This window comes from Sabethes cyaneus, chromosome 1 (genome assembly GCF_943734655.1).
Source record: "Sabethes cyaneus chromosome 1, idSabCyanKW18_F2, whole genome shotgun sequence".
Classification (NCBI taxonomy): domain Eukaryota; kingdom Metazoa; phylum Arthropoda; class Insecta; order Diptera; family Culicidae; genus Sabethes; species Sabethes cyaneus.
This window is the reverse complement of record NC_071353.1, coordinates 170,256,611-170,283,342: the sequence shown is the minus strand read 5'-3', so window position 1 is coordinate 170,283,342 and position 26,732 is coordinate 170,256,611. Positions and strand designations below refer to the sequence as shown.

General features: G+C 43.0%; 2 protein-coding genes across 2 annotated transcripts in view; one reads left to right on the top strand and one right to left on the bottom strand.

The window, feature by feature from the left end:
• The first annotated feature begins 453 nt into the window (after positions 1–453).
• Positions 454–5,465, top strand: LOC128732432 (paired box protein Pax-6-like). Its single transcript, XM_053825681.1, has 7 exons — positions 454–581; positions 2,658–2,778; positions 3,101–3,285; positions 3,340–3,520; positions 3,580–3,739; positions 3,800–4,116; positions 4,171–5,465. Exons 1-7 carry the CDS (start codon positions 454–456, stop codon positions 4,918–4,920), a joined length of 1,842 nt encoding a protein of 613 aa, XP_053681656.1. The 3' UTR covers positions 4,921–5,465.
• A 14,865-nt stretch (positions 5,466–20,330) lies between these two features.
• Positions 20,331–26,732, bottom strand: part of LOC128742579 (zinc finger X-linked protein ZXDB) — a 33,325-nt gene continuing 26,923 nt past the window's right edge. The window contains exons 3-6 of the mRNA XM_053838985.1: positions 22,311–22,495; positions 22,100–22,247; positions 21,855–22,037; positions 20,331–21,794 (exon numbers count right to left, since the gene is read on the bottom strand). Coding sequence (XP_053694960.1) covers positions 20,638–21,794; positions 21,855–22,037; positions 22,100–22,247; positions 22,311–22,495 — 1,673 coding nt within the window. The 3' untranslated portion in view covers positions 20,331–20,637. The remainder of the gene's footprint in view (positions 21,795–21,854; positions 22,038–22,099; positions 22,248–22,310; positions 22,496–26,732) is intronic.

Here is a 26,732-nt window from a genome sequence, read left to right as displayed (position 1 = left end):
ATTGGGCACACCTTGGGAAGAGAAGTGAACAAGATCTGCGGAAAAGCCGTCGACTGGAATCCGGAATTCGACTGGAAGGAGAGACAGACCCAGAGGGTCATGGCGACACAGCTTAGCCGGGCTGTTGACAACAACCTATCCTGGCGACATGTGAAAGTGAATTTATTGGCGTCTATTTTCTCATGGTTGCTTCAAAACTATGGGCACGCAACCTTTCAGCAGAATTCAGCTTCGTTTCATTATTCACACCGGTAATGACTAAAAGGACCGTTCCATTCTTTCTCGATTTAGGTATCTAATGGGCCAAGATCAGTGTCGAAATTTACTGTTCTCGACGGCTTGATGTGTACCCTTCACTGGTAATGGAAGAAGATTTCAAAAGAGCACATTAAAGCGGTCTGTGATTACTTTGTAAAGATCGCTATTTGCGCAAAGCTCGACTGCGTCCCACAGATGGATCTGGAAACATCTGGGAATCCATCATTCGATGGTTTCCTGAGTGATGATTTCATTCAAGCAGACCCAGACGGCCTAGCGGCGGGCTGTCACACAACGGCAGAAAACCGAAGCCAGCTGAGCTGGTGAGGATCAGAAAGGTGTTGACTCTTGTGAAACCTGCTTACTAGAGTGGAATCACCCGACATAGGGAAGAATGGATATCCCGAGCCGCAGATAGCACGACTTACCTTTATATCAATTTGCAATACAATGACCGGCGGTAGTGACAGCTGCTTCGGTTATTTGGCGCCACCGAGAAATAACCCTGTGATACGTCAATAAGCCTTTCCAGCACAGCTGCCAAATGCGGAGGATACAACTCCTAGCATAATATGCCAATGTGATATATATATATATATATATATATATATATATATATATATATATATATATATATATATATATTGGTGGACACCTCACAAGTCTGTTCAAGCGTCGGCTGAAAAATGCGAAACGTGGTGGTGTCCATGTCTTCATGGTCCGGAAGACACCGAACCGGAACGACAAACAAAACACGGTGGTCAAATTCGTGCTAGTAAGCTGTACGTCGTCCTGATGGACGACGGATGACGAGACTTATATCAAGGCGGACATAGCAGTTGTCATATCACGGTTGGTCATTCTTGAAAAGGAACTAGAAAGAGGACAAATTCACCAAAAAGTTCTTGATTTGGCAGGCCATCACGACGGGAAACTTCAACGGCTTTGGTATCTTGCCATTACGCGTGGGCTGTGTTGAACTGGACTGTATTGGACAGAGCTAATGTGTCTTTGTACCACAAAAGGTGTCAACCTACCGTTACAGTGAGTAACGTTCTAATTGGGAAGCCTAAGGTGTAGCTAATTTTAAGAGAAGCAGTGGGTAAAGTATCAAAAGTCGGTCCCATCATTGCCCAAAATCTTATGAGTTTGATGCGGGCATTCGGTTATGGAGAAGAGAGTCAATAAAGCAATGAAGTAGAAACCAAACCATAATATTGTAGTTTATTGTAGTTGAAGAAAGTCCGACTTAAAATGACTATTTGACGACCATTTCTGTGTGCCTCATTCTTTCTGAGTAAAGGCTTTAGCTGGCCTGAAAATCTATAATTCTGCGCAAAACAATATTTTTCTGAAACTACTTTCATGACTATCTTGAAATAGGAAATTTATCTTAAAATTCTGTAACTAACACACTTATAATTAAGAATGATACAATAACTGTTAGTAAAAGTTGTGAATACAAATGGCTAGTTTTTATTTCGAGATTATTTTCCAGAATTTGTGTTTTTAATATACCAGTTTCGGCTTCGTTGGTTTCAAAAAAATGGCCAGTCGCTACCATTTCTCGAATCAAACGATACCTCAGGTTTGATTCATTAGCATTGTATTTTAAAAATACTCGTTCATAATGATAGTTGGTTCACCAAAATAATGTCATTTGGAAATCTGTTTTATAAGTCCTGCATAGAAATCATTATAGAACTTATTTTTGTCGTCAACATTAAAGAGACTGTTGCTTACTATTCTACTACATTTTACAGAAACATTGTAGCATTTTTTATCGACTTCTCTGTTGAAATTTGCATATATTAAATCTAACTTTATACGTTATACCTGCAAATACTCCATGTTTCAAATTTAGGTGTTTAAAATCTAAAAAAATGAGAGCTTTAAAACGGATATAAACGGTAATTTGGAATGTTAGAGTTTTATTCTCTCCCAAAAATTCCTATGAAACGTAGTCCTAACTTGAGTTCTTTCTGTCCTTTCGGAACCATCCAAGCATTGCTCCCAGATCATTATGCAGGGCTCGAATATAAATGAATAAATTAACCTTCCACCGATCAAAAACGTCACAGTCTGTCACTCTCGGAATCTTCCGACCACCGACCGGCTGCGCTGATAAGGTTCTAAATAACGCCATGCAAGGAGCAACAGATGATTTCCCGAGAACAAGAATTTGAATGATGTTTGCCGCCCTCGTTTTTTCCGCATGTGCTCGCCAAAGCAAATGAGGGAATTTTTCGCCACCCCACACAAAATGTAACACAAATCAAAAGGGGGAAATCATCTGTCCATGCCAGACACACTCTCTTTCTCTGATCCGTGTTCTATTCTCCGTTCCCTTGGGTCGGAATTGTTTTTCTGTTTTTTTTTTCTCCATTCCTCATGCGTAGGTTGCCTGTTGTTGGCCACTGTCGGTCGAAACCGAAATCGAAAGCGAAAATGTTCAGGCGGGGAAAATGCTCCTCGGTTCCGGTAACTGTAATAATAGTAGCCGGAAGCCTTCCACTGTCCGTAAGTACTGCCTGATCGTGGGACGACGAATTCAACGAAGTTCAAAGCCGGAAGTTCGCAATCGAGAACGCACGGCGGCGGCACTTTGGTTCATTGTTTAGTTGGTTTGGTTTTGTGAGACAGCACCATTAAAGTGCATCGTATTCTGACGAAGTCGTATTTTTCTTTCCTATTTTCTCATCTCTTACCCAAAAAAAAAAAAATTTGCTTCCGAACTGGATTTTAGTATGGATTACAAAAACGAAGGTAACTTTAAAATAATTTTAGAAGTTTTTAAAAATTAGGATAAAATAAATTTGGTTAATGGTTGTTACTAACCTTTTTTGCTGTGATTGGTTTAGGCCACAGCGGCGTCAACCAGCTGGGTGGCATCTTTGTGGGCGGTCGGCCGCTGCCCGATTCCACCCGGCAGCGAATCGTAGAACTAGCACACGCCGGAGCCCGCCCCTGCGACATTTCCCGCATCCTGCAGGTTTCGAACGGTTGCGTCAGTAAAATTCTCGGAAGGTAAACCGGTCACGTGTGAATGTTTCCAATTGATAGAACTTTTCGTTTTATTAGGTATTATGAAACCGGCAGCATCCGACCACGTGCCATCGGTGGTTCGAAACCACGCGTTGCCACCCCGGAGGTGGTTCACAAGATCTCACTGTTCAAGCAAAACTGTCCGAACATCTTCGCCTGGGAGATTCGCGATAAGCTGCTGAACGAACGGATTTGTACCCCGGAGAACATTCCGAGCGTAAGTTTGACCCTTAAATCTTTAAACTCGCATTTTCAAATTTGTCTTCAATTGGTCAGGTATCGTCAATCAACCGCGTCCTGCGAAATCTGGCAGCACAGAAAGAGTTCAACAAAAAACCGCACATCCAGGAATCGTCCGCCGACGAATCGAGTTACTTGTCCGGCAAGCAGCTCAGCGACAGTTCGCCCTTCCTTCACTACAAATACGGAGAGAACGGTGAGTGTTGCAGCATTGGAAACGAACGGCGAGACCGTCAACCTCCTGTTCCGTTTTCAGCTGCTGATATCAAACCGACCGGCGAGCAGGAAAGCAAGAGCCCATTCGGTAAGCACTGTTTCACGAATCTGGATTCACCGGTCAGTCTGAGCGCCGGCGGCAGCATAAAACCGTCGACGTCGACTTCGCAAACCGTTAGCTTCGACAGCGATTCGGAACGGCTCAGTTTGAAGCGCAAACTGCAACGCAACCGGACCTCCTTCACCGTCGACCAGATCGAGTACCTGGAGAAGGAGTTTGAGCGCACGCACTATCCGGATGTGTTCTCTCGGGAACGATTGTCTTCCAAAACCAATCTACCTGAGGCGCGAATTCAGGTAATACTGGCCTTTCCTTCCGTCAAGACTTATCACCAAAAGGTTTCTTTTTAGGTCTGGTTTTCCAACCGTCGCGCCAAGTGGCGCCGAGAGGAAAAGCAACGTTCGCAGGCTGCATCCGAGGGAGCGAACGTTGCCGTGTCCGTATCGGCAGCCGCACCACCGCCACCGTCTGCCATTTCCTCCTGTATGAACCTAACGTCCCCGCTGGTATCTCACGTTTACGACTCGAACATGTGCGTCGAAGATTCGAACAGCAACTATCTCAGCAAAAGCTACCCACTGGAGCCAACTGCCTTCCAGAATTTGGATCCTCTCAAATCTCCGCCATCACATCACTCTCAAAACCATTCGCCGATGTCCTTTAAGCTCTTCCCGACCAACACTGTGGGAGGCTCCGGTACTCAGGGAAACTCCGCCGGAGGCGGAGGTGGTGCCTCCGGAGGAGGCGGTGGTAGTTCGGGAAGCGGCCCCAGCACCTCGGGAGTTCTACACGAACCGAACATGATGGACGCGGTTGCCCTCTCCAACAACGGTGGCTTCTCTCACGTACCTACCTCGGACGACAAGTCCCTGTACAACCATTTCGCCTATTCGGCTTCATCGGTTGCGGCAGCCGCCGCAGCCAACATGCACCATTCGGCTGCGTACTCGGCAGCAGCGGCGGCTGCAGCCGATCACCATCACCACCATCATCATCATCATCAGTCGTACAACGGAATGTACCTGAAGAATCAGCTGTACAACATTCCGTCGACGGGCGTCCTCAGCTTCCAGTCGACGCTGGACTGGAACAAGAGTTAATGGTAGGTACCGTGAGGTTCGACCGCCGAGAACCTCCTCTCCTGTTGCTTCGTCCCGCAGGAACGTTGATTGATGCTAATGATTTTACTATTACACACACACACAAACTGATGCTGATGACACACTGATGATGTTGATATTTGAAAAAAGCCATAAAAGCCAGTATTTTTGGTGCATTCCAATGTTCTCTCTATCACTATTATTAGGTACTATTCTATTTGAGGTGAAAATAATTAAATGTTGAACCCATTAATACTGAAAACACAACAAGTAGAGATTTAGGATGAAACAAAATCGTGATCAAGTTTTTTGTTTGTTTGTTTGCTACTAAAAAAGTGATGGTTGTCCGTACTTATACTGTATCGAACCAGAAGGAAGGGAAAAAAAGTATTATTTTTTTGCATCTATTAAATGCTGTGAAACAACAACAAATGCAAATATCGTGTTAGGAAAATTACATATTTTAAGGTGAACCGTAAGTATTGAAAATCTTACCTAGAACAATATTGCTGCTAAGTCAGTAAACTTGGAACGGAAATGTACAATAAAACAATGGCACATTTATTACTATTATTATTACCATTATACCATTTGACTGGAACATAGAATCCATTTTAACGAGCGAAGTGGTGGTGGATTTTCTTTCTTTTGATAACTTGGTTTTGAACATTCCCGAAAACTTACTTAAACAGTAGATGTTTTCCTGAAAGTAAAAGGGCAACGTTGAAATGCATCGATATGCTGTTGGAATTTAGTATGAAAATGTAAGTGACAGAAAGTAACATTTTGTGTATTTTAGAGTACAGATTTTTAAAACAGGGTATGAAATGAGGAAAGTAAATGATGAGCGTCCAATATAGCCCCTACCTAGCGCCTTCACGTGGCCATACCTGGTAATGTTCTATTGAGTAGCCAAGCTAGGAGGTGCAATGCTGGGTGGTTTCCGGCTGCCTGATCTCAAAACCGCGGTTCTGAACAGACGGCGGAGCCACACAACCTTGCTAATAGGTAAGCCTAATATAAGTTATTTTAATTATTTTTTTTTTCGTTTTAGCTTATGAAACATATCCTGCTATTTAGTAAAAACTTTGGCCAAAACGAGTTTTAATACTGCACATGGATACCAGAATGAAAAAAAGTAATTATTGGAAGCACGTATGGAACCTCAACAGACGCTATTCTATTCCATACGAAGGATTGCTGGTGAGATTGTTCTATTTTTGTCTATATATACCACATTTCATCTTAATATTATATTATTAATAGTATTATTATTGATATCATAAATGTGGAAGGCTGGATGCAAATATGGAACTTCTCAATTCAAAACAAACAAATCATCACGTGGGTTAAAGTTGGTACAGCGAAATTGATTATTACATGGAAGGATCCTAATGCTGGAAGGCGACTCTTATAACCCCGGAATGCGCACAAGTGCCTCTGCTTGTGGGTCCGCCCAATCCCTTTTGGCCCTTCTGAAACAGCATTAGTGTGAAATTCATTTGATAATCAAATTTGGATCTACTGTAATTCTACCTACATACATTGGAAAGTACTTGAAATGATGGTGGCTTTCCCCTACTACTTTACTACTAGCAGCATAAAGCTGGGATGCCTCGTCCAGTATTAATGACTTTCTTTTTACTGTACTCGGCCATAGGCTACTCTACGGGTAGAAATTTAATCTTCAAAATGAGCAAAATGGCTTATGATTTCAGGTTTTTACACGCAAAGTAATCCACACGTCCTTTCCACGTGAAAAATCACGTAAATTTCTCTACAGGGATTTCTCTACGGGATTTTCAATTGAATATTATTAGAAAATACAATAACATCTACCTGCTTTCCACGTTAATGCACGCATACTAATGCAAACTACGTTGAATTCACGTACGGTAAAGTTAGATGGAAAATATTCACATTATTTTGAGTGATAGCTTATGTTTTATAAAAATATACCATGAATAATAATCATTATATCACGAACGTCTTGCAGTACAACACAACGTAAGACTATTTTTTATGATTTTGTGCTGCCTGCTATGGCAGTTCAGTCAAGATTTGAATTCAAACTTTATGATTTCATGATTGCATTCATGGTATCGGAATCGGATTTCTTTCTGTGTCGTCACCAATTTGTCGAGCGTCTCGACACTCGCTAGTCAAGCAATCCCTCTATTCCTGGTGTCGGTGGAGTTCTTGAATAGTACGGATTTCACTGCACTATCATTCGGCATTCTTGCGAGATGACCGGTTCACTGTAGCCTCCGGACTTTTGCCAAGATTACGATGAAAATCGGGTATGAAATGAGGAGAATTGCCTGAAAGGAGCGACAAATATAGCTCGAATATCTAATTCAAACGATGACGATCGTTGGCCATACCTGGAAATGAATGCTTCATGTACATACTAGAGAAGCTAAGCTAGGAGATGCATCTTCGCACAGTGGAGACAATAGACTATTTGCTCCGTATCCCAAATAGAATATCGGACAGGCATAGACGGATCCGAAACGATTTGCTTCGTTATCTTGATGCATGCATGCATTCGGAAGTGCTCCGACAGAAAAAGAAAAATGAAACAAAACTGAAGCTCATTCGGTGGCAGAGCAAAGCAAAAAAGCACTGCAAAAGCAAAACAACTCGTCGATTGTCGGAGAAGGTAACATCCGACTGAGAGAATTTTTTTTTTCAGAGCACGGCAGAAGCTTGGATCGCGACCTCGGTAGGATAGTATATGGAAACTTTCATTTACCACGACAAACGAAAATGGAAATACGGAACAGTTCAACCGGCATAAGACGCGGCAAAGAACAAGGAAACGATTAATGGATAACCATTGGAATCTTGGTACCTAGAATGTCCGAACACTCCATGAATCGGCACGAGCTGGATTGCTTGCTTGCGAGCTACATCAACTCGGAGTGGAGATCGCTGCTATTCACGAAGTTCGCCTGCCGAATTTTGAAAAAAAGAAAGTACCGTGCAGTAGATCTTATGCACAGGTACTTCTTATAAGTATCACATCTACCACAGTGGCTGTAGAAAGGCCCAAGCAACAATGTGAGTTTTATTGCACTCTTATGGTGGTTTTCAAAGCCAATTTTGGTCTTAAGTACCATCATAATAGTATAATAAAATCCAAATTGTTACTTGGGTTGATTTAATAGTGTTGGGATAACAAATGCAACGAATTATCCAGTGGGTGTCCATATAAGTGTGTTAAGAATTAAATTAAGGACAAATTCTTCAGTTACAGCCTAATCAGGGGGGCCCTGTAGCCGCAACGTTACCGAGTCTGCCTTGATAAGCGAGTGGTCGTGGGTTCGAATCTTAGTAGAATCAGGCCGTTCGATGATAAGTGACTTTAGCATGGGTTTATTCCCAAGCCCCTCCACATCCTTCCAACTGCATTCTGCAATGAAATGAAAACCTCTTACCAGGGCAAGTTATAAGAGTGGTACTTGCTTGAGGTGCGAATGAAGCCTCTTGTTCAAGGACAAATTATAACTAGTCTCCGCACTTCCTGGCTCTACTAGAGCTAGATTGGTTGAAAAGTAGTAAGAAGCGTAGAGGGAAAAATGGGTGAAAACACACCGACACTCTATAGCGATACTGCAATAACAACGAAATACGGAACAACACCTGGATAAGATCACAATAGATCAAAATGCTGGTCGTAGTGATAATATCCACACACACACAAAAAATTGTCCTCTTCCGGTAGTGATTGTCCGAAGTTTACAGCGATCTCAGTCTACTACTGGCCGATGTGACCCTTCAAATCCCTGATGACGATCTTGATTGACTAAAGTTTTTGGATGTCAGGTCGTATACACGCACCAACTGGGCGTAGAATTCCTCCTAGTCGTCAGAACTAGTTACCCTCATACCGATTGATTTGAGGCAACGAAACAATTAAACGTTGGAATTTACTTTGGTCTTAGCCTGTCGGCCTGGAAGCGAGCCCTCTAACGTTTGGAGCACAACTCCAACTGAAGTGCCGGAGAGAACGGCAAAAGAAAGTAATGAACCAAATGTGTTAGTAGTGTCTCCAAAGTGAAACAAGACGTGAAGGGGAAATAGCGGAAAATTAGGTAAGTGAGTGCCATTGAAGCAACGCTTATTAAGTTTGTATAACGTTACTCTTTACCCAAGCTGAAGAAACCCCGAATCGGAACATGGAATATACTGATCATTGGCCAGCATTGGCCTTGCACTACTCTGGTATACTCTGATCTCTGGTGAAAATGCTACTCGAGAGAGGGGAGAATAAACGAAAGAATAATCGCGGCTAGATTTAGAACATGGGTTAGAAACCTTGTCCAGGGACGAGAGGAGAAAGCTGGATGTCGTTACGACGTCCGCTAATTGGGCAATCGCTAGGTGAAAAGGTCCTTTGTCAAACAAATTGAATTGGTAGAACCGCCGAAGAACAAGCGACCGCCTTCGCCATGCCATGACTAGTGACGAAACCCTTGACAAGGTGCGCAGCGGGCGGATGGAGTGGATATCGGATGAAACTTGAAGGAAGATCGGTGAGTGGAGAGAGGCGAAAGCTGACATTGAGCAAGCGCGAACCAGAGCGGTTAAGACAGCGGCCCGTCAACGATACTCAGAACTAGAGAGAGTTGGTAAATCAGTTTGTAGGTGGGACAATAGAGCCTGGAACAACTACCTAGCCGACGAAGGAGAAACCGCCCCTGCCCATGGTGATAACAGTTTGTTGTACGATATTTCTCGCCACTAGTGATACCGGAATGCATACTTAGATGCTGATACAGTACAGAACTGGTAAGTTATTGACTGATCGTACAGAACAGCTTAAGCGATAGACTGAATATTTTGAAAAACTGAATGCGGTAACTGGCGTGGCATCGCGTTGCTCTTTGTTCCGCCGGACTGGTAGACGTGGACCAATAAGTAAGTAGGTATGTTTCTTTCCGGGAAAGAATCACACCCTTTTTTCGTATCTCGACATTTCACTCTTGCTTAAGATCTCCGTTTGTAACGACCCCTGTGCCAGTTCCCTTATGTCAAGGAAAATGTATGTCAAGTTGGATGAAAACTCGTCCAGGCATTCCGAAGTTATAGCGGTACATACAAAACATACATATGACGAGCAACATTTCAAAATGTGCAACGTGCAAATGAGAGATTCTATTCGCGTCTTCTCTCTTACGCTTATCACGGCGGTATAAATGTACTTGAATGCGTCTATTTCGCATGAAACGGTTGCTGGTGTTATTGGCTAGCTAATCCTTAAGAAAAATTGGGGTAAAATGCAGGAGGAGATGCAGAATTCACATTGGACCTATTTAAAATGATGTTTCGGAGGAACGACCCGCGAAATAAAAGAATCACCGCGTACAGAGAAAACGTGTTTATTCAATAACAGTTTAACATGTAGTGAATCGATATATGAAAAACGGGAGAACTATCATTTGTGCTATATCGTTTAGCTTGTAAAGAGTCTTAGAGATAGATGGGCAGATAACAAGGTTTATACACTGAACACGCCCGCTTAAACGTTGGTCTCTGCCATTCCTAAGCACTCACGTAACTTCTTAAACCCTGGAGCAGGCAAACCTTTTGTCAAGATATCAGCCTGCTGCAGCAATGACGGAATGTAGTCGATTTTGATCAGATTTTCATCCAGCAGCTCACGGATATAAAAGTACTTTACGTCCATATGCTTAAGACGCGTCGAATCCTTTGGGCTTGAAGCTATTTTTATTGCTGATTGATTATCCTCATGAAACTGGACTGGACCTTCAGGAAATCTTTCGAGATCACTCATCAAACGAACTAACCACTGACTATGACACGCAGCTGCGCAAAGCGCCACCAGTTCTGCTTCAGTAGACGATAGCGATACGGTTGGCTGCTTCCTCGAAAACCAACTGACCGAAGCTCCACGTACTTTGAACACGGCACCCGAAACGGAACGACGATCATTTACATCACTCGCCCAATCTGCATCACTGTACACTTCCAGCAATGGACTTTTGTCGTCACCATGATAACACAAGCCCAGATGCAATGTACCTTTTATGTACCGCAACACCCGCAAAAGGTGTACCCAATGTTCTTTGTTGGGACAAACTTGAAACTGGCTGAGGTAATTCGCCGCAACTGCCAAATCCGGTCGTGACGTAAGAGAAACGTACATTATGCATCCTATCAACTCCCGGTAAGGTTCCGAAATTCTTTTCGATACTTCACCCCTTGTAAGTTTCAATTTGTTCTCGATCGGTGTGGAAACAGGACGACAATCCTGCATTCCAAAACGGGTCAACAAATTCTCCAAATAGCGACGCTGACTAATGTGCATCACTCTGCTCTCGACGTCACGCTCTATTGTCATTCCAAGAAAATGCTTGACCTTCCCTTGGTCACTCATTTCAAATTCTCTGGCTAGACTTCGTTTAATATTACCGATCAGCTTCTCGGATGAACTCACAATGAGGATATCATCCACGTAAAGAACAATCACCACTTGTTGTTTCCCTGATCCTCGGCAGTATAGACACAAATCGTTCGCACTTCGTTTAAAACCAAGCCGCTCAACGAAGTTATGGAACCGTGTGTTCCAAGATCTCGACGCCTGTTTTAATCCGTATAATGATTTGTTAAGCCGACAGACTAGACCATCTTGCTTATGAAATCCTTCTGGCTGGAGCATATAAATTTCTTCGGAGAGTTCGCCGTTAAGGAAAGCAGTCTTCACGTCCATTTGATGGACTGCCATTCCTTCCTGATTAGCTAGAGCCAACACAACACGTAGTGTGTCCATTCGCGCCACCGGCGAATACGTTTCTGTAAAGTCAAAACCTGCTTTTTGACTGAAACCACGCGCTACTAATCGTGCTTTGTATCTCGGCAACTTATCCTCCGATTGTTTAAGTTTGAAGATCCATTTACAAGATATCGCATTTCTCCCTTCCGGCAGCTCAGCTAAGGTCCATGTACCGTTTTTCATCAACGCGTCCATCTCCTCCTGCATTGCTTTTCGCCACAAGTGCCAGTCATCTCGCTTTTGCATCTCTGTCAACGAATCAGGTAAGTTTTGCACATACGAAAGCGCATTCAAAGCGAAATTAGCATCCACTTCGTAATCCCTGAGCCAACCTGGCATATTACGAATCCGAGTCGGGCGAGCGTCAGAATCAGCATCTCTAGTTTCCTCTTCTTCGTTAGAAGTTTCGTACTGTTCTTCGTCCTCTTCTCCAACACCGTCGGACTGCTCTTCTGTTTCTTCCTGCACTATTTCTTCTTCTTTCTCTTTTCGTATGTAAATCACTGAATTATCCCCATTCTTCACATTTACGGGAGATGATAATTCTTCTAGCCGCTCAACAAAATCAACATCATGTGCAACAACGATCGATCGCGTAACGGGATTCCAAACCCGGTACCCATTTGGAGAATAACCAACAAAAACACCCTTCCAAGCCTTCGCATCTAGTTTTCGTCGAGTCTCTTTCGGTACGTGCACGTACGCTGTACACCCGAAAACACGAATCTTGGCAATATTCGGACGCTTTCCATGCCAAATCTCGAACGGCGTTGTGTTGAAATCATTTGCACTAGTCGGACACCTGTTAATCAGATACACAGCAGTCTCCACTGCTTGCACCCAAAACTGTTTGTCAATTTTAGCATCTTCCAACATGGCACGCGCCCGCTCAACGACAGTACGATTTAGCCTTTCGCTCGTCCCGTTTTGTTCAGGAGTATACGGAACCGTCCACTCGATTTGGATCCCCTTGCTTCTGCAAAACGCGACGAATGCTTTGTTCTTATATTCACCACCGTTATCGCATTTCAAACAAGATATTTGTTGTCCAAATTTCGCGCTGACTATTGCTTCATAATACTCGAAACATTCAAGCACTTCACGTTTTGATGTCATTGGAAAAACCATCGCGAAATGGCTCCAATCATCAATGAACGAAACGAAATAGCGTTCACCGTTCAGTCCTGTAGGTGTAACCGGTCCACATACGTCCGAATGTATAACCTCTAACACTCGCGACGACCGTTTTTCACCACGCACGGGAAAAGGCTTACGCGTTTGTTTGCCTATTACACACGGCTCACACACGATCTCGTTTTTGTCCGTACTTCGCTTCAATGGTAGCAAACCGTCTACCATTTGCTTGTTCACCAGCTGTCCAAGCTGATTCGCGTTCAAATGTCCGAGTCTGCGATGCCATAACTCTAAATCTTTACTTATACGACCACAAGATAGCATTGCCCCGGCAGTACAGTCTTCACTTGTGTACATATCGAGTACATAGAGTTTATCGCGACGCGCACCATTGGCAACCAGTTCGGAGCCATTATAAATTTTTACTTCACCTTCATTGAAAACCAAACGCATTCCTTTACTTTCAACCTTCGCAACCGAAAAGAGGTTGAAACGTAACGTCGGGACATATAGTACATCGTTAATCGTACAAGGGATGTACTCACCTTTCAAGATGCAGAAAAGTTTTACCGTACCGAAATGGGTGGCAACAATCGATTCACCACTCTTAGCGACAGCTATTTGCACAGGCTTTGCAAGCGGCTTCAGCTCTTCGAATAGTTCCTTGTCCTTCAGAAGGTGATCCGTACACCCCGAATCGATGAACCATTGCACTCGGTGACGCTCCGATGAATCCTCATCAAGCCGACACTCACTACTCAGTGCCACGAAAGAAATACCGCTCCACTCTGCCAGATTAGCTTTCGACTGATGCTTGCCCTTTTCCGAAAACTTCTTCGGGCATTCCGACAACTTATGCCCCTCTTGATGACATCCAAAACATTTCAGCTTTTTCTTTTTATTTTTCTTCTGCGATCCGGCGAATGCTGTAACATCAGATTTAGGATTTGAAAGCTCTATTCCTAATCCTTTCCTTTTGATCTCCTCATCGAGAAGACGACATTTGACGTATTCGAGCGACAATCTATCTTCCGGCATCGTTTCTATTGTTGTAACAACCGTGTCATAGTCCTCCCCTAGCGTCAGCAGCAGGTGACAAATCACGTCCAATTCGTCGATAACAGCACCGGTGCATCGATATTCTCTTACTAGACGACCAAAACGAAGAAAATGATTTTGCAGAGATCCTGACTCAAACTTCAACGATAGCATTTGCCGTTTTAAATACATACGGCTTGCAATACTTTTTCGTTCGAAAACACGAACAAGAGCATCCCAAATCTGTTTCGGTGTACCTTTTTCCTGCACGTACTCGAGCTGCGAGTCGTGTATCCGGGACACTAACAGCAATTTGCACCTCCTGTCCTGTTTTAAGCGTTTCTCTCGTTTTGCCGCTTTTTCCACTTTTACAGCTTCATCATCGTTCGGTTCTTCTCTTAAGTCGTCCATAGCGTCTACCTCTATCTCGATACACTGCAGCAATTCGTGTTCTTCGAGAAGAATCCGCATCCGGAACCTCCAAGCAGCAAAGTTGGATCCATCGAATAACGGTAACAGGAACCGTTCACCTCGATCTTCCTCCGTCATTTTACACAAAGAAAATGTTCAGGAAACAATCCGCAATGCTGGGCACATAACCTAAAATGATGTTTCGGAGGAACGACCCGCGAAATAAAAGAATCACCGCGTACAGAGAAAACGTGTTTATTCAATAACAGTTTAACATGTAGTGAATCGATATATGAAAAACGGGAGAACTATCATTTGTGCTATATCGTTTAGCTTGTAAAGAGTCTTAGAGATAGATGGGCAGATAACAAGGTTTATACACTGAACACTATTGACATGTGGTCGAGATATAAACATACCACAATACGTTCCGTTCACTTTTATAGGTATACTAGCTGACCCGACAAACTTCGTATTGCCACAAATTAACCTGTGTTGTACATAAATCATGAATCTCGGATGATCTTTGTCACAATCTCGAGTTTTGCAAGCCCCCCAGTGGGCGGCGCTTCCGACGGCGGGTCACCGGCAACACTCGCGACCGTCTCGTCTTGAATGATCTAGTGTTACTATAGATAGTTTTTGTGGTCTTGTATTGACTAATGTTTTATGGAAGAGTCTCGAATTTCTCGAGTTCGATTAGTTTTTGAGTTTCGCAAAAATTTCTGTTTTATTTGTATGAGAGTCCATATCCCCCTACCACAGGGGTGAGAGGTCTCTAACTATCGTAAAATAAATTCCAAATTTGGTTCCATTTGCTTGATTAGTTCTCAAGTTATAAGGAAATTTGAATTTCATTTGTATGGGAGCTCCCCTCTTAAAAGGGGAAGGGGTCGTAATTCACCATAGAAAAAATTTCTGCCATCTAAAACTCCCACATGCCAAATTTGGTTCCAATTGATTGATTAGTTCTCGAGATAAGAGGAAATTTGCATTTCATTTGTATGGAAGCTTACCCTCTTAAAGGGGAGATGGGCCATAACTCGCTTTCTAAAGAAGAGAGGGGTCTCAATTCACCATAGAAAAAAATCTTGCGTCCAAAACCACTTACATGTCAAATTTGGTTTCATTTGCTTGATTAGTTCTCGAGTTATGAGGAAATTTGTTTTTCATTTGTATAGGAGCCCCCCCCCCTCTTAAAGTGGGAAAATCCATAGAAAATATACCATAGAAAATATTCTTGCCTACAAAAACACCCACATGATAAATTTGGTTCCATTTGCTTGATTAGTTCTAGAGTTATGAGGAAATTTGTATTTCGTTTGTATGAGAGCCCCCCCTCTTAAAAAGGCAAGGGGTCCTAATTCATCATAGAAAAAATGGTTGCCTCCAAAAACACCCACATGCCAAATATGGCTCCATTTGCTTGATTAGTTCTCGAATTATGAGGAAATTTGTATTTCATTTGTGTAGAAGCACCCCCTCTTAAAGTTGGGAGGGGTCCTAATTCACCATAGAAAATATTTTTGCCTCCAGAAACCTCCACACGCCAAGTTTGGTTCTATTTGCTTGATTAGTTCTCGAGTTATGAGGAAATTTGAATTTCATTTGTATGGGAGCCCCCCCTCCTAAAGTGGGTAGGGGTCCCAATTCATCATAGAAAAAAATTTTGTCTCCAAAAACACCCACGTGCCAAATTTGGTTTCATTTGCTTGATTAGCTCTCGAGTTATGAGGAAATTTGTATTTCATTTGTACAGGAGCCCCCCCCCCTCCTAAAGTGAGGAGGGGTCCCAGTTCATCATAGAAAAAAATTTTGTCTCCAAAAACACCCACGTGCCAAATTTTGTTCCATTTGCTTGATTAGTTCTCGAGTTATGAGGAAATTTGTGTTTCTTTGGTACAGGAGCCCCCCCTCTTAAAATGGGGAGGGGTCCTAATTTACTATAGAAAATATTCTTGCCCTCGAAAACTTTCACATGCCAAATTTTGTTCCATTTGCTTGATTAGTTCTCGAGTTATGAGGAAATTTGTATGGAAGCCCCCCCTTTTAAAGAGGACAGGAGTTGTAATTCCCCTTATAAAGTGGGGAGGGGTCTCAATTTACCATAGAATAAATTCTTGTCACCGAAAACACCCACATGCCAAATTTTGTTCTATTTGCTTGATTAGTTGTCGAGTTATGCAGAAATTTGTATGGGAGCCCCCCCTCTTAGTGGGGGGAGGGGTTTCTAACCATCACTAAAACCTTTCCTGGCCCCAAAAAACCTCTACATGCATATTTTCATGCCGATTGGTTCAGTAGTTTTCGATTCTATAAGGAACATACGGACAGACAGACAGACAGACAGACAGACAGACAGACAGAAATCCTTCTTTATAGGTATAGATTTAAATTTGGACCTTCCTTCGTGTCAGACGTTGCCCCCCTTTTGTTTCCCAGCTACTGGTACATCGGACAAGATTCTAGTATTGGATGTCATGGATCACATGTGCTACCATGGGACAGAGAGGGATAATAAGGGGGTTATAGAGTCTTCTCCTTATCCAGTGCGCTATGATTCAAGGGTTCCCTCCTCTCTTGATATTCAGCAACTTGTATAATTGCTGGCGGTCTAAAAGCAAAAGAAACGGGGCCCTTTTTACTTATTTGGTTCTTTGTTAGGACCTCCACCTTTTGCCCCCCCCCCTCCTTTTCTGATTCTATTATGTCAAGAAATATGTGTGCCAAGTTTGGTGAGGAACAGTTCAAGCGTTTCGGAGTTCCTCACGTTCATTGTTTATGTGATTAGAAAATTGAAAATTAATTTTCAAATTTAAATAAAAATTAGACTTGAATTAAACCTAAAATTGGACTTGAAATAGGACTTAAAATTAACCCTCTAACGGGTAAGACCGTCTGTAGACGGCCTTCGCTTTTGGAGCTCCAGAGCCGCATACGAAATTTGTTTTTAATTGGCAATATAGAAAATATGTTCTGTACAGATTTCTTGACATTTTGATACTAATATCATAACATTCTGACCATGCATTCAAAAGTTATCATCTTTCAAAAACAAAAATTCCGAAAAATTTCGAAAATAATTAATGCGCGAATTTTCCCTTTTTTACTTTTGTAGAAAAAGGAAATCTAGAACAAAATGATTGACCTAAAAAGTTTTTCTATGAGTAAATTTCATGCATTATTTTAATTTTGTAATATATCTGAATTGAAAAAATATCTGGGCAGAGCGTTAAACATGAAAAAGGAAAAAGAGAAATTGGACTTTTTCTTACCTGGCGCTCCTCCAGATAATTATTTTTGCATGAAAATCAGAACTTAAGGTTTTTTCGTGTGTACTTTCATGATAAAATAGTCATTAGCTTGATCGCATCGTTTTTACGGTGTTGCCCGTTAGAGGGTTAAATTAAAAATAGAATTGAAGCTGAATGAACTTCAAATCGGTGTCAAAAAATGCTGTTTACGGTGAATTTTATTATCAGTGAATTTTATACGTATATTGTCGACACTCTACGACCGTTAATTTAATAGCGAAAATTATTGGTCAATTTCATGCTCAACGTAAATATGGCATCACTCCACATATACACCCGTTTCCTTGGTAACGTACAACAACGACGGTCGCGGATTCGGAATTGCAATCGAAACGAAGTAAAGTTTTTCATAGTGAACAGTTTGGGCAAAATCATTATAATATCTTACCAAATAACTGTTCGGGTGGTAAATTAAAGTTGACCAAACTCGTGTTTTAGTCTTTGACCTTGAAATGCGGTCAGGCATTAATATTAATATTTTTTTGAAACGATGGTTGTTACAATTGATGGAGGGACGATAGGGGAAAAGTAATGTGAAATTGTTTTGGGAAAGGAGGGGAAAGAGTGAAAAGGAAGGGGGAGGGGGCGGGTAATAGGTAGCTACACTTAACAAGTTGTCGTTGTGACTCCTATCTTTTGTCCAATGCTGGAAGGTGCATCTGTCGAACCAAGCTATAATCAGAGATTATAACCGGATTTGAACCCATGGCGGTCTTCTTTTGTCCAGCGACTCTATGGTTCAAAGGTACATGGGTACCAGCGAGCCGCACGCCCCGGCAGGTGTTGTGGGTTCAAATCCGGTCATAATCTCTGATTATAGCTTGGTTCGACTGACTGTCCAGCATTGGACAAAAGTTAGGAGTCACAACGACAACTGGTTCCATCAATCGTAAAACCATCGTAGTTTCGCGAGTGATATTACGACTGGGACGACCGAAAAAAAATAATGAAAAATTGACGGCGAAAAAGTGAAAATACAGTGATGAATTTTAATTGGACAGAAATCTCAGTATTTAGTGTAATTTATGCCCCAAAAAGTAATAGAACCTATAGAATGCAATGTTAAGTGTTTCGAGTTGCACGATCTTATTACGGCTAGCAGGTTAGTTGAACTAATTTTATTTTTTTGTGATGATTTCCCGAGCATGTTGGTACGCTGAAGAAGGGAAGGAAAGGGTGACATTCGGTGTCATACTGACTGCCATAAATGGACTCTGACGACCTTGTCGTTAAAGTCTAAAATCCAAAATCAAAGATATAAAACTCAGAATTTAAGTTGAACGATAAAAGGAAAAAGTTAAAAAAGTCGAAAATCGAAAACAAAAAGTCAAAATCGCCTCCTGTTTCACCAATGTTTTTAGCAAATACTTTGTAAAATAGTCGTTCAAAGAGTACTTTATATTCCACTAGAATACCAAGGATTTGATGAAATAGAAACCGATCTGCATAGTAAAGATGTGTGTTTTTTTTGTGTCCCGTAACGCTGGAATGTGTCTAAAGTATAATGTCAGTGGGTAAAATTTAAAAATAAAATCAAAAACCGAAAGCCAAAACTCAAAGTCAATTGTCGAAAATTAAACGGCAAAATTCAACAGACAAAAAGCTACAGTCAGCAAAACAAAAAGACGTCAAAAATTGGAAGACAAACGTTTGAAGTCAAGTCAAAATCAGAAGGTAAAAGTTGAAAGTCAAAACTAAGATTTGAAATGAAAAATGATAAGTTATATGCAAAAGCCAAAGCTAACAAAGGTTGAAATTTAAAATATGTATAAATGTTAGATGTTGAAATTGAAGTAAACATTAAAAAAAAGAAAACAAAAATTAAAACACAGACCTGAAAAATTAATGTCATCGATTTAAAGGAAAATTCAAAACTTTAAAAGTTGATCAACCGTTAAAATGGGTGGTAAATGGTTGAATAATGCGCTCCAGAACCACCACGAAGTTCCACAGGCCCTTATTCAGCAACTCCTATCTCTACCTCCTCGTGGTACCATCCGGAATACGTTCCGTAGTGGAAATCGGACCACTGGTGGAAACTAGGGTCCTATGCGAACAGAGAAGGGGGCACTCATGCGAAGGCTGAGTGTAAACTCTCCGCCTGCAGGATGGTTCTTGTAGAAGGTATAACTACTAGGAACCAAAGCGGAGGGTCCAAAGCCCCTAAAGGAGATGGTTTTAATAGTTGTTATCCATGGCTATTATGTAAAAATTTGAATGGATAAATCCCTAATCCAAGGTGTGACGCGACCTGTGCAGAGCGATGAATGGTGAAGGGGGTTCTATAAATTCGATTTCTTACCGTGCATGCTCCCTCTGCCGAACAATAAAGACACGAAAGAGGTGGAGGGGAGAATAGGAGCATAGGGGAGGAACCCTCTAGCCCTGTTCCTCGTCTATCCTCAATACGCCGACTCGTAGTGAGTCGGAACTATGGGAGAGCCGAACAGTCATGGCCAATTGGTTGGCCGTACAATCGCTCAAACAATCTAACCTTGAAAAGTAATTTTTTACCTTAAAATAAATCTTGTAGAGAAGAGCGTTAAATTTGTTCTTCACATTCTTGAAACACAAAGCAGTGATAGGTAAATAATTAGAAGCTGACGGTAGAATCTTTGTTATATTCATTAGAGCTAACAACCATAGCTCGAATGATGTGATACCAATCCACAAAATAATCCCACTCATCTCTATAATATGGCATAATGCATCAGTTTTTATTAATTTTATCATTTAGTTATTGATTCACACATTCAAGTCCCAGATTATCGTATAATAATCAATGTGTAAGTTTTTTTTACTTTCGTCTTCTTCATCTTCATCTTTGTTAATTTCTTTGCAATTTCTTTTCTTCCGCCTTCGCCTGTTACTAACTGTTTTCTTTTTCTACCTTTCCCCCCAAAACCCTCCCTCCATCCATGATAGTGGGCCCTAATCCTGCCCCGTCTCTCAAGATTTTTTCTTCTTTTGTTGTATTGATTTAAATTAAATATAATATGGCATCAAAATTTACATCTACTCTCACCCTTTCAGTACGTTTTCACTTTTTAGGAACTCGTCGGTAAGGTCCAGCCCGTTTCGCGGCACCGGACTTTGCGAGAATTGATGGCACTCATCGTTATTTTGTTGCTGTTGCTGTTGTTGTTGTTGTTGCTGCTGCTGTTGCTGTTGCTGTTGTTGCTGCTGGTGAGCGTGGTGTTCTCTCATGACCGCCCTCAGTTGATCCCCGTGCGGATCAAAGGGGGGACAATTTTCATTGGATCTATTCTCATCGTTGCACCTGCCCATCAAGGGGTGACCTCCCAGAGGTCCTATGTGGCCACCGACAACGTGACCGCCTCCGACGCCGGCATTCGAGGAAACTACGGCCTGAGCCTGCGAAACCGCTAACCGAAGAGCCGCTTCCGCTTGGGACCTCAGGATCGCCTCCGCCTGCTGGATTCGGATGGCCGTCTCCGACGATGGTCCACAAGGGTTCTGCCCGCCGCCAAGCGCACCGCCACCACCGACCGGCGAATCAACGGAGGGATAGTTCTGACGATTCGCCAATGGATATTTCATTTCGTTGAAATTGATAAAATTACTTTTCTTCTTCAGCGGTCCCAGATTCGGCTGCCCGAGATGATCAGCGTGAATTGAATTATTCTTAAAGGTTTGACCGATGCGCATGGCCGTCGCTAGATTGACTACGGCCGCCTGGACGGCCGACGAAGTTCCATCCGTCGGAAGCATCAAATCCGGATCGAACTTCGGCTCCTGCAGCATCATCATACGCGAAAACTGACTATTGTTGTTATCCCCCGGCACGACCCCGAACGGATTACCGTGACCCCCGGCGACGACGGCAGCCGCAGCGGCTGCATTCGTTAATCGATGATTTTCGAAGACACCAGCACCACTGCTGCCACCTAGACCACCGACCCCGCCTCCGCCACCACCACCTCCTTCGCCATTTTTCTCCGATCCCATGGTCGACGAATTCTCCGAGTAGTTCAACGGCGAAATGCTATTCTGCGTTAGCTCCTTAACGCTAATCATTGGATTCGAACCGCTGCTTCCCATTCCCAGCGCGTTGGATTCCTTCTCCCGCTGCTCTACGACCGCCTTGGTGAACATGTACTGAGCCGCGAACTGGTGCTTCGGGTCCATCTTCATGTGTTCTATGTGAGTAATGAGACCTACCAAAAAAACCGGCAATTCATGATTAAAGTTTGAGGAAGATAAGGGAAGAATCTCACCGGATTCGTGGGTGAACACCGCCTGGCAAACCGAGCAGGGCCACATCTGTAGATTGGAGCGGAACGGAGCACCGGGCGTCCCGCCCGTTCGTGGATGCGTCAGCAGATGCTTCCGCAGGCAACCCTCGTTGACGTAGTGCTTGCCGCACATCGGACACGGATGGTTCGCCACTCTTCGCTTCACTGTAGGGTAAGAAAACTGCATTGTTTTAGTTCCTCTAGACGTACTTCGTCCCGATACCTACCAGCCACTTCTTTGTGCGAGTACTTGATGTGTTCGTTGAGCGCATCGACGCCCAGGAAGATCTTACTACAAACATTGCACGTCACGCTGTTCGAGTTGCTGATCAGTGCAGCATGCTGCTGCAGAACCCCGAGATGCAGTTGAAGTTCCTGAAAAAAAAAGAATAATTTAATTAAAAGTGAAAAAAGCTGGGTGATCGCCGACGGACTTACCTTAGAAGTGTGCGTCCGCAGGCTGGACTCGGTGGCAAATCCCTTGCCACACAGATTGCAATGAAACGGTCGACTCTTGGCCCGCTCGACCTGGGCATCGTGGTTGCGCAGGTGTTGCTGCAGATTGGACAGCTGAATGAATGCACGACCGCAGTCCGGCAGGTGGCACTTGTACGGACGTTCACCTAGATTGATTAGTGCGGGGTGCGGGGTGTTCCGAAAAGGGGAGGCAAATTATGGTTACGAAATGTTACAGTTATGACGAGAGTTAAGATATTTAACACGGTTATAAGTTATTTAATTATAGAGAGCGTTTTCGTTGTGAGAATGCCTGTATTTTGTTAACGCTTCGTATAATGGTAGAAACATTCTGCCAGTTTCTAGTAATGTAATCTATTAAAATTTAAGTCAAATTTACGAATTTGACATATCTTTAATACAGTCAGGGCAGTTTCAGAATCTAATGATTCTGTTGATGCGTAGAAAATTTAACGATTAGAGAAAATAAAGGAATTGAGAAACTATGACACTGCGTCCGTAAGCTTCGAACGTACATATTGAACACTGAATTTTAGTTTCTTTTGTTACGTTAATGTGAGGCTCTGAAGGAATGGACTTTCTTTCCCCAGCGACTCGTGGGATATGAGCGTTCAACGGAAAACCAAATTATCGGAACCGGCAGCCTCAATTTGTCGGAACATTTGAAATCAGAAGCAGAGTTCATGAGTATGGACGTGGAACATCAGCAGGTGAACAGCCATTCTCTCGCGGACGTTCGGTCAGGCTCTTCTTCCATCCTCATCTACGTCTACTCAGAATCGGAAAGTGAAAGAATCTAACAAGGTCTGGCCTCCGCTCTCGAGCTCAATAGCGAAGAGAAGCCAGCCTTTGCGACGGGTCAAAAACACTAAGGAAGAGTAAAAGGAAGTGAACAACAAAATTCTATAGAGTTAGGCAGGCTCTAGTTAAAAAGGTAAAAGTTCAGTGCTACAATTTAACTGTCAGATAAAAATCTTTCGAATTAGACTTAGACTTTGCAACCAGCCTAACAGTCTCTTTCAGCCGTTCAGAGTTTCGACTATCTATCTTGCTTGTTAGACCAGTGGCCTCTAAGTTCAGTGATATCTAGCTTGCGAAGGGGCTCTGGCGAAGCAGAGAATCACTATGTTGGGTCTCCGCTTCGACATCTTTGCTCACTAAGTCACTAGGCATTACCAATAAGCTAATCCACATTACCGGACCACGCTATTCCATGAAGTTCAGTGGCAATTACGAAACCTCATGGACATTATCCTGCGCGATCTAAAGCTAATTCGGGTATTGGTAGGTAGTCCATGAAGCTTTGCGAAGAGCAAATTAGGCCCGATTACCTGCGTGAATGCCCCGCTGGATCTCCTCACTAGTGTGGTAGTCCGCAGTGAGCAGCGATCCCAAATACACTAACTCATCTACCCCTACTAGTTTGTCGCTGTCAACGGCGTGCGTTTGTCTCCTTTGACCGTCTTCCTTTCATGTATTTTGGTTTTCGACGCATTTATTTTTAGCACAGTTCTCCTAGGCTTTGCTTTCAGTCTGCCGTAGCTTACCTCCGCCGTCGCAAAGTTCCCGGCTATGACATCAAATCCATCTGAAAACTCGAGGGGTTGGCTACCTTTGGTGAAAATCGTTTCGATGCCGGCTCGTCGGATCCTACCTTCAAGAGCGATGTTGAACACCACGCAGGATAAACCGTCACCTTGTATCAACACTCGCTGTGTCTCCAAGGAACTCAAGAGTGTCCCCGTATATGCCATAGCCAGTGTTAGTCGACTGTATCGTATACTGCTTTGAAGTCAATAAAAATGTGCTGCCTGAGCACTTTGTACTCCCGACATTTCTGCAAGATCTGTGTCTTGCCTATCTGACCTTCTTGTACGCAACGTATATCAGCGTTATACCCCGATTGTTGCAGCAGCATTCCTCCGATAGCTTCTCCTCCCAAATCTTGGAATAAGCCAGTGCAGTGCTGTTGTCAGCATTTCTCGGCCATGTTTATAAAGCATTGCTGGTAGGCAGTCCTTACTGGCGGCTTTGTTGGTCTTCTGCAACCCGATTTCTCTTTTGATGAGGTGCTGGGAGCTCTCTCTTGTGGAGATGAGGTGCTGGGATAATTCTATCTTCCATGGGTACCCCTCCTAGGTTAACGTCCGTTTGGCCTTCTTCTGCAACGTCGTCATCGAGGTTTTCACCGAAGAATTGCTTCCATCTGTTGACCACCTCGCGTTCGTTTGTAATCAGATTCCCTCCCTCGTTCCTGCAAATGTCAGTTTACGGTAGGTAACCCTTACGAGTTTGGTTTCACTTCTCGTAAAACTTGTGCGTGTCATTAGCTCGAAGCAGTTGTGCTAATTCTTCACGATCTCTGACCGTTTTCTTGTGCTTTTTACTCCACCAAATCGTGGCTGTTCTTGGCGGATGGTGGATTATGTAACTGGCTAATGTTCAGGTAGACGGCTTTGGCGTGTCTGGTATACGGCTGACAGTTTTGAATGCACACATATTGTTACTATACAGCATAGGCGTAGCGAAACTTTACTGGGCTAGTTGTACGATCCTCGTCGACGTCGTCAGTAGCTTTGAGGCGGGGTGGTCCGTACTGTCTTAAGCTCCATTCAACTCGATCTTGGGTTACTCGTAGCTTACCGACTTTCGCCAAATGTACGTTGGCAATCTTCCCAAGCAGTATCTGTTGCCTTCGATTCATTCACCTCCGCCACTCTCCGTTTTCAGCTTGTACTCCGCTAAATATCGTCCGCAGGGACTCGTATGTCCTCCGTGAGTATTGACAAATTCATAAGCTGTCGTTCTTACAGCGGGATTATACATTGTGAGCTTTGTACGACGGCTTATGCCTCATGATCGTAGCGTTTTGCGAAGGGCAAAATAGGCTCGATGTCCTGCTTGAACACGTCGCAGGATCTCCTTATTTGTGTTGTTGTCCACGGCCACCAGCGATTCCACATATACAAACTCATTTACCACTTCGGGTTCGTCGCCATTCACAATTATCGGCCGCGGAAGGAGCACGTTCGTCTCGTTTGAGCCTCTAATATGTATATATTTGATCTCGGACGCGTTTATTTTATGGAGAAATGAGTTGTCAAACTTTTCGAAGTTCAGTAGCAGTTTTAGGACACAAAACAAGAGTGCTACCTTCACGGAAAATCAAACCTCTCATTTCGATATCTGTTTCGAGCGATGTTTAAAATCCTGCAGGATAAGCTGTCAGCTTGTCTCGACCCTGATCGCGTCTCGAAAAGACTTCATCCTTTGGACTCCCCTAGCCAGCCTGCGGGCCCCTCCCAGCCGAATGATTCAATTCAATTTTTTTGTCAAATGAGAAAGTGATTCAATCTGAACCAAAATAGCATTTTACTGAGAACAAGTTCACATTTCCTTAACGTTAGGTTATGTCAAATAATAATATAAATATTTCTGGCTACGCCCATGCTATGTGGTTGTCAGAGTTAATATCCGCATCCCGTAGGGAGCATACGTTCGTGATGTTAGAGAAGAACCATCTATGAAAACGTGGTCAATCTGGTTCATTGTTCGTTGGTCAGAACGTCTCTGTGTGGCTTTGTGGATATCTTTGCGGGGAAAGAAAGTGCTTCTGATCACCAGACATCGGGAGCAGCAAAGTTGCTGCATCGTTGGCTTTCCAGGTCGCCCACGAAACTCAGCGATCTGCATTTCCAACTAGCAAGCATCCATTCTATGTCCTTATTTCGTGCCCAATACTCCTTGTAAAATTTTCTTGATTGTTCGTAGTAAGGTTGGTTTAGGTAGGTTGTCTAACTGCGCAATGCTACCGAGTCTCGTTAAAATTACAGCTTAGCTTTAGTGCCAAGACAATACTTTTCTTAGTTCAACTGCCTGCTCCGGATCGGACGCTGTCGTGAGCCGCTCCTAACCTGGAGTTCAACCGTGGTTGAGGAATCGTCATGTCATCAAAAGTTGCCATTCTACTATAAACTTATAAACTTACTATAAGTGAGGTGTAGCGATACAATATGGCGTACCAACACAAAATTGATCTGATCTAATTGCGGTTACTTGTGAAACTGCAATAAATCTATTAGTGCTACTAATATGGTAAGACCAGGACCATACATATTTATTGTTGCTTTTATGAAGAATATTATAGAATATTTGTTTGGACTTTGGACACGCCGCCCGTACTGCTGTCGGTATCACTGATGCCATTCGTGAGTGACCTGCAAGAAAGCCACGCTATGTGTTCCCGCTTCCATTAGAAGAATAAGCTTTGTTGCGCCTCACGCTATTATTACTAAAAGCTATATAAACCAGCTAAGATGCTGGTCAGTATTCAGGATCAGTTCACTGCTATCTTCAGTATTGTTCAGTATATTCAGTAGTCCA